The 8,530-nt window shown below is 32.5% G+C and overlaps 1 protein-coding gene across 2 annotated transcripts; it reads right to left on the bottom strand.

Moving 5' to 3' along the window:
- Positions 1-2,821: 2,821 nt before the first annotated feature.
- Positions 2,822-7,358, bottom strand: LOC145015429 (uncharacterized). 2 transcript variants are annotated; one of them, XM_078973903.1, is made up of 18 exons: positions 7,020-7,355; positions 6,616-6,685; positions 6,039-6,518; positions 5,757-5,945; positions 5,537-5,650; positions 5,395-5,453; positions 5,245-5,311; positions 5,101-5,152; positions 4,901-4,993; positions 4,705-4,788; positions 4,236-4,585; positions 4,095-4,156; positions 3,963-4,032; positions 3,783-3,863; positions 3,599-3,700; positions 3,372-3,496; positions 3,187-3,253; positions 2,822-3,031 (listed from the first exon to the last, which is right to left on the bottom strand). In XM_078973903.1, exons 1-18 carry the CDS (start codon positions 7,073-7,075, stop codon positions 2,942-2,944), a joined length of 2,211 nt encoding a protein of 736 aa, XP_078830029.1. In that variant the 5' UTR covers positions 7,076-7,355; the 3' UTR covers positions 2,822-2,941. The 2 variants fall into 2 exon arrangements, with proteins under 2 accessions (XP_078830029.1, XP_078830030.1); XM_078973904.1 differs by lacking the exons at positions 2,822-3,031; positions 3,187-3,253 and having other exon boundaries at positions 3,372-3,506; positions 7,020-7,358.
- Positions 7,359-8,530: the final 1,172 nt, after the last annotated feature.

Here is an 8,530-nt window from a genome sequence, read left to right as displayed (position 1 = left end):
TTTTAATTAAGAAGGAAGATATAAGGAAGATGAAGTTTTCCTAGTAAAAGATGTGGGGGTATAAGAGAGAGAGAGAGAGAGAGAGAGAGAGAGAGAGGTGGGCCTATATTAATTATTTATTTTCTTTTTCATTTAAATTAAATATAAAAAAAATAAAAATTAAAACAAAAAGGCATTATAGTCATTTCAATTTTACGAGGGACCAAATCTACGTACAAACATGGCCAAAAGGACCACTAATCCAAAAAACTCGTGGTTTGGATTAAAACCACAAAAAAATGCATACCACAGGGACCATTTTTGCAGTTTTGTCTAGAATATATTTCAAACATAGTTTGTGTTTGAAGATTAGGACTAGAATTGATGTCAAAGAGATAAAAATTGTCTAAGACTATGTTTAACGTCAATGAGTCCGGAAGTGGAATTGATATCAATGTGACAAAAAAAACTAACTGATAGCTAAAAAACTAGTAGTAGTTATATGAAAACGAGTTGTTATATAAAAAGCTAGCGGATAGTTGAAAAACTAGTTGATACAGTGTTTGGTAAATCTAATTGATAAGCTATCTAAAAGATATAAAATGACATAAAAAAACATTTAGAAAAAAATGAGTTGTTTTTTGTAGTGGAAAAAATCAATAAATTGTTTTTTTAAAAGTATTTGTTTTAGTTTATATATGTTTTTAGGAGTATTTGTCTTTTACAACCCAAAAAATTATAACAAATTTTAAAAAGTTAAAAAATCTAATTTTTTGAAATCTCGTTTTTAAAAAAGTTTAAGAGAAATTATTTTCATTGTTGGGTCGAAAATATGGTTTATACTTTGTTTTTCTAAGAAAATATATTTTTATGTAGTTTTTGTGTATTTGTGTACAGCCGTACTCCTGTGTACGGCTGGAGATCCTATATATATATAGTGAGGAGTGTAGAGGAGTGTACGACTAGAAGAGAGAGAAAATGAAGAGCATATTGTAGAGAGAGAAAGTTAGAGAGAAGAATAGTGTGTGAGAGAATCTATTGTAAGGAGCATCATTCATATTATTGAATACATTATTAGATTCATCTTAATTCTTCTTCTTTTTCTCTTCTATCTGATCTAATATCATCCAATTGATTGAGATTCCGCACCATCAATTGGATTTGATTGATACACAAGCAGATCAGGGACTTACAATTGGTATCAGAGCCAATTCAGTGTCAAATTTGAAAAATCATAGAGTGTGCGGTTGAAGATAATTATGGTTTTTGAAGTGAATTCATACTTTTGAACGGAAGAATAGTGACGTGTATGTGTGTGTTTTCAAGGTGTACTTGACATTTATGAGCAATAGATGTGTGCATGCTTGATGTTATTCTTCTTCTACTCCTACACTCTACACTCTACTTGATTGTTTGCATTTCATTGATCACTGATTTGGATCCATCAGATTTGGGACTTACATTATCACACACTTTTTTTTGAATTATTGACTGCTCAAAAAGCCAATAAGTTGTTTTTAAATAAAATCTCATACACTGTAACTTATAAGCTACTTGTTTGCTTGTCAAACATAACAACTTTAAAAAATGGGATAATGACGTAAAAGGGTAATATATTATTTGATTTGTACACATTTAGCCACTGATTTTTTTTCGTTCACATTTACCCATTCAACTTGTTAAACTGTACACATTTAGTCCTTTTAGTCCTTATGACCGACTACTCCAGGTTAGCTGGTAAAATGACTTAACAGGGTTAATATATTTCTCACTTTGTACATATTTAGTCCTTAATATTTTTGTACACATTTAGTCTTTAATATTTTTTTTGTTGCAAAATAAGTCATTTTTGTTTTTGTACTTATTCAGTACTTATGAATGATTTCTTTAGGTTTTTCTCGCGACATCTTACGTAGGATAGCCATATGATGGTGGGATAGGTTGAGGTGGTCCTGCTATATGTTGTAGGCCAAGATACCTAGTGCGGGTCGGCTGTAAGCCGTAGGCACAGAGGCTCGAGAAGAGTCGTTGGGTTAAGGCAGCATGCTGACGAACCCTGGGTATTCCAGTCCGATAACTGATTGGACCTGTTGCATGTTGGCATTCCAGTCCGATGACTTATTAGGCTAAGGTATTCCAATCTGATGAGTGTGGGCCCGTTATGCATGATAATATGTTTGTTGTATCAAGTATTTTGGGGGAAACTCACTAAACTTTATGCTTACCCAGTTGTTTATGTTTTCAGGTTATAATCAGGGGCTTTTGCCTTATTTAAAAAATAAAAAAAATTTATTGTGAAAATGAGACGTTACACATAAACATCAACAACCCTACACACTTCATCAATAATTGTCTCATATTCATAAGTATTGAATAAGTACAAAAACAAAAATGATTTATTTTGAAACAAAAAAATATTAAGGATTAAATGTATACAAAAATATTAAAGACTAAATATATACAAAGTGAAAAATATATTACCTTAATAAGTCATTTTACCTAATAACTTGGAGTAGTCAGTCATAAGGATTAAATGTATATAGTTTGACAAATTGAAAGGATAAATGTTGTGTACAAATCAAATAATATATTACCCTTTTAAATCATTATCCCATAAAAAAATTTGAAAAATAATATAATTTATCTATGTAGTTATAGTATAGTATGTCAAACACAAACTAAATAGAATCTTAAGTGAAAAGGATAAACTGTATAATAAATGTTATTTGGTTACAATACCTTGATTCCCAACTTTTCATTTCTTTTAATCTTAATGAACAATTAAAAAAAAAACAATATATATGTGTGTGAAAAACAATACGAACAAAATGCTACTAGGGTATACTTGTGAAACAAATAATATATATTATATTCAAGTGTTACAATGGTCAAACCCATAGCAATAGTACAACTTTTACTTCAAGAGGTACAAGTCAATATAGCATAATAGTGCTACATCACATCAACCCAGGGACACCTCCTCCATTTGAAGACCATTACTCTTTAACTCATCACTAGACTTTACATGATTTGCTTCTTCACCCAACTTTTCCTGTAATTTTCAAGACAAGTTTAACATTGCGAAATCTATTTTTTACCTTTTTTTTTTTTTTTTTTTTTATCTCTCTCTATAAATGAAAGTTGCAAGGGTAAAAATGGAATGAAACATCATAATAAAAATAATAAGTAATACAGTAACAAACAAACCTTGTTCTTATCCCGCCACCCAAGTCCAAAAAGACTAATCTTTCTTGAAGGTTCTTGATTTGTTGATCTAAAGAACAAAGAGAAGTTATTCAGATAATAATAAAAATGAAAGCACAAATTCAATGGCTATGGTTATTTACTTTTTTACCCTTACATGAAATTAAAAGGGAAGAGTAGGAGTATACCTTGGGGAAGGCTGAGCTTTATGTTGACCAGATTGGTATTGCAAGGTAGCCTCCAACATCGACTCTGCCATAACAAGTCTCTCCTCCATTTCACCAAGTGAAGTAGTTGCTGCTTCATATTTTTCCTGAATAATACTATATTTATATATAATACTTTAAAAAAAACATTACGTCCTTTTTCGTCATTTAACATTTTTCATTTTGTGGGTCTCTAATTATAAAGAAACCTGAAGGACTTGAGCTGCATATCTTTGGGCTGCTGCATCTTGCTCAGCATATACACGCGCATCCTCAGTCACCCGTTGTTCTTGCTCTACTCTCATCAGAACCTTCAAAAAAAAAAAAAAATTTAATATATAATATAAGGGCCCCACAGTTGTCACACTTTTTATTTAAAAATTAAATTAAAACCTGAAGCATTGCATTCTCCTGTTCTTGTTTGCAAGCAAGAGCTTGGTGTAACTCTGCTACTTCTCGCGTTAACTTTTCAACCTAAATATCATTGTAAAATATATTTTTTTTTTTAGAATATTTCTAATTATAGTATATAAAAAAAAATCAATGAAAATAAAATAGAGCAACAGAAGCTACCTTTGCACTTAATTCTCTTCTGTTATCTTCCTTCACCATCTCCATTAGAGCAGTTTCCAGCTCATCAGCTCTACAAATTTAAAAATAAAACATCATGTTTTTATTTATAAATAAATAAATAAATCTATTCACCTGAGTGTTGCTGATCGTTTTTCCTCTAGAATCGTGCACAACTCGTTCTTCAGCCACAAAATCTTTAAAAAAAAAAAACAAAAATTAAAAATTAAAAAAAAACAGAAGTACACTGCTATTTCTAATGGAAAATGAGAAAACCTGTTCTTGAAGATCTGGAAGGGAATTAATCTCCACATCCTCTGAAACACCCAAATAAAGTTCATCTCCATTAGAAGATTCGGAACTCATCCTTGACAATACACCGTTTGACAATTTTACCCCTGGTTTATTTTCTTTCAACATTAGAAGCCCTTTTGATCTTTCCTCAAGTGCAGCTTCAACAGCTGGCCTGTGTTTATTTCTTAAAACTTGTAATCTTGATTCATCTACATTTTGATAACCCATGCAAGCAGTCAACACAAGTTGACTACTGTCAAAAGTTGATCCAGCTAATGACTGAAGCAACGTGATGGCATCTCCCGCGTCTTTTGTTGTCACTAATGCGGGCCCTACACAATGCTGAATCAACATAAATTATATGCAACAAAAAAACAAAAATTTAAAAGTTGATATCTTTGACAATAAGAGACAAAAGTCAAGAGAAAGAAAGAAAGAACGAGATACATACCATACAACTCCATCAAAGCTAAAGCTGTTTGAAACAACATGACACGATTTCCTTGAAATAGAAGCACATCCCACACTCTAAGAACTAAAAAAACAACCAATAATGAGAAGAAAAGAAAAGATGATGTTATTTATTGCATTTAATCAGAAACATAAATGAAATTTCAGTGATTAAACATAGAATGATAGAAGCTAACCACTTTCCCAAGGAAGCATGTTCATAAATATTGAAAGAAACCATGGTCCAGAGACCCAGGCTACCTGAACTCCAAGGTAATCTAGATGATTCACTGCATCAGATAATTAGGTGTCAGAATCAATCACAAAAAAAAAAATTAGGATTATGTTTATGTTTATGTTTATGTCAATGATAAATAAATAAATAAATGAAACAAACCAAGTTTGGGAAACCTCTCACGCACCAACTCCTCAAAGACAAGTTGATCAACCTGAGAATAGCAAGGTGACACTGTATAAAATGATATTAAAATGAACATAACTTGATTTAGTTAGTGTGATTGAAATATTAAAATAACTATACCTGTGACTCTATCATTTCTTCTGAATAATACCCTTCAAAGTAATCATCAAGAATTCCCATCAATGCCCTGATATCATATCAACAATATAGTATTCAGGAAACGTTAAAAGATGAAAAATACGATCAAGATTTATCAAAATGCAAACCCACCAAAAGGCATTTTCTTCGGGCATCAACAGTAGTAACAATCCAGCAAAAAAATTCATAGCCTATATGAAATCCAACAATTAACAATTAACGATAATATTTATTGTTGTAAAGAAGTAAATAATAATATTTATTTTATGTGTACCTGACAGTAGCCAACAGAGGGGTTATGTCTAGCATAAGCAGTGAGTAAACGTCTCAAAGCATTCCTCCCATCATCATCCAAAGCAGGATGACCTGGAAATGTTCTAGGCAAATCCTGCATATGAAAAGAAAGAAAAATTACATATGATTTGGGAATTAGGAGTGCTGATAAAGATAATGGTATTTATAATCTAAGAACTCAAGTTGATCTACACAATCACCTTCTCAATCTGCCCTTTCCATTTCTCAGGTATGCATATTACAGATTCGACACTTGATGTCTTACTTCCATTCTCTGTTTGTGAAATCTGATTTTCTATAATGTTATCATTCTTTGTATCATGATCTAACAGGTTTTGATAGTATTTTTCAATGCGATGTGTCTTTACACCCACAAAAGCTTGCCAAAGCTGCAATAAATGGTGGATAGTGAGGAAATCCAGTTTTAAAAGTGATGAATACAGGAATAGAAGCGATGAAATTGGAAATGCAGCCTTACTTACCTCTCCTCTAAGAGCCATTGGGACTCCACCCTGGACAAGACATTCCAACTCTTCTTTCCATGGAATTGATGATTCCGTAGAGGCATTTACAGTTGAAGGGAGTTGTGGAGTTGGGTCCGATTCTGACCTCTCCATATCGTAAAACTCTTCTTCAGAGTCATCTTCAATGCTTGGTTTCACAGGTGTGGAAGCTTCAAACAAAGCAGGGTTTTTGGTTTCATCGAGTTTCTCGGTTTTAGCAACAGCTATCTTCTGCTTAACACGGGCATTCATTATATCTTCAATGGCTCTAAGGGATGGTCTAATGTGAGCCCATATCTGTGCTTGATGAGTTGCAGGCGCTTCTTCCTTTTGAGCTTCGTCATCCCCTTCTGTGGCTTTATCAGAGCTATCAACTGTTTCCTGTCCAGAAGCCTGAGCAGACTCTGATTGTCGTTCAAGGAAATCCTTCCACCTATCGGATCGTTCCTCCTCTTCCTCCTAAATCCATGAAAATTGTACAAATGAAGTTCCCATCAGAAAGTGAAAGGTGGATAAGAAAGGGGATGAAGAGATGAAGAGATGGAGAGAGGCGTACCTTGTAAATGCTTGAATATTCGCGGTATCTCTGTACATGTTGAGGTCTCACAGCAAAACCATAAGCATCTCTGTCGTATCACCAACATTTATCACAAAGTTAATCAAGTGAAATCAACAACGATCCGGTTAATAAGCTCACAAATATCTTCCGATAAATCACAGGCTCAGCATTAAAATTCAAAATTCTCGGAGTTCCCAAAGTGGCATTAAGAAAACTGACATGATTAAAGCTTTACACGATCAATACCACAAAGGAACCAGAAAAAACAAACAAATATCCTGATTGCAAGTCACAATGGTGCTTGATATAGATCCAGTGACATAGACAGAGTAAGCGAGTAAAATGCGGTGCAACGCCCTAATGAAACGGATGTCAAAGTGATAAGATAGGCGTAATTGTACCTCTTATGTTCGAGAGTGACAATAGGAGAATTCAAAATTGGTGATTTGGCCTTCATCTTCGGATTCTGTAATGTTATCGATCTAGTATCTAGTCCGCACTACAAGCGTCTCAACCCCTTGATTTTCTGCTAAAAATGAAACGATGAAAAGGGAGAAAGCTGTGTGTAAGTATGTGCGAGTGAGTGACTCTGCTCTCCAGTTACGATTTCTAGTTTTTCTACCAACTCCAATACAGAGAGAGAGAGAGAGAGAGAGAGAGAGAGAGAGAGTAATGGGAGACAGAAAGAGGGGGTGGTGGGGTGTTGCCGGAGGTCACGGGGAGAAGCCCTCACGTTGTAAACACTTCTTCAATATTAATTCTTAGATCACATCATCATTTATATTTTTATAAATTGGTATAAAAGATTATTGTTTAAAATATCTAGCTCTATGTAAAAATCATAAGTCAAATCCTACACATTTTTATTCATAACATATAAGTAAATATCTCATACATTTTTCAACATTAATTTGAAAATTAATGAGATAAAGGGTGTGGGGTTTGAATCCAAAGATAATGATTAAGAAGGATAATAAATTTTCATTTTGTTTATAGTTGGTCATTGTATTATTTTTTATGTTTTATTTGTTTATGGATTTTTTTTTAAATTTCACATCATACTCTTATGACCGCTAAGGCGGTAATAGGGGTTTTGTCAGTTTCCGATATATTTTCCGGCCAAGTATAATTTTTTTGGTCATCTTCTCTGGTCAAACTATATTTTAATGGTCCGGTATGAGTTTTGAACACATTTTTTAGATTTCTTGTTTCACTCTATATTATATTTTCTCTCTTCTCTAAAACAAACCAATAAATTAGTATTTAGATACATAAACAAAGATTTGGAAACCAAACTAAAATCCTTGACTATTTGAAACAATTTCAGAACTCAAAAAACATTTTGAACTTCAAATCTTGAAAATGATATTCTTGGGCAGTTCTTAAAATGATTTCAAAGCTTGGAAAAACCTTGAACTCGCGATTTCAAGAGCTTCAAGATTGTATTCTAAGGTTTATGATGTGGTTCATTTTATAATTAGGTAATGAATAGTTATTTATAAAACACTATTGTTAACTTTTTTTTTAAAGGTATCATCATAAAGTAAACTGTTTAATTTTATTATTCTCAAAGCATCTTCAATGAGAACTTTTTTTTTAAGTTTATTAATAATTTTATTCATTAAGTGGTCGATATCATTGGAGAAGATAACTTATTTATGTTCTAAGGTTCTAAATCCCAATTTTGTAAGTAATGTGACGATGACAATAACCAATAATATGTTTTATGTAAAAATCGATATCTTATAAGCTAACAAAATTTGATTAACATTAGATTTTGTGACAATCAGTTTCTTGTCCTTGTTTGAGTTTTCCAAGTATTTTAAAACTGAAAAGCATAACTGCTAGGGTCAAGATCCTGAATCCCATTTAGGATCCCGGATCTTGAAGACATCTGAGAATCCCTAAATAC

Source organism: Lactuca saligna, chromosome 9 (genome assembly GCF_052625555.1).
Source record: "Lactuca saligna cultivar CGN05327 chromosome 9, ASM5262555v1, whole genome shotgun sequence".
NCBI classification, from domain to species: Eukaryota; Viridiplantae; Streptophyta; class Magnoliopsida; order Asterales; family Asteraceae; genus Lactuca; species Lactuca saligna.
Note: the sequence above shows the minus strand (reverse complement) of the source record. Positions and strands in the feature narration are given on the sequence as shown.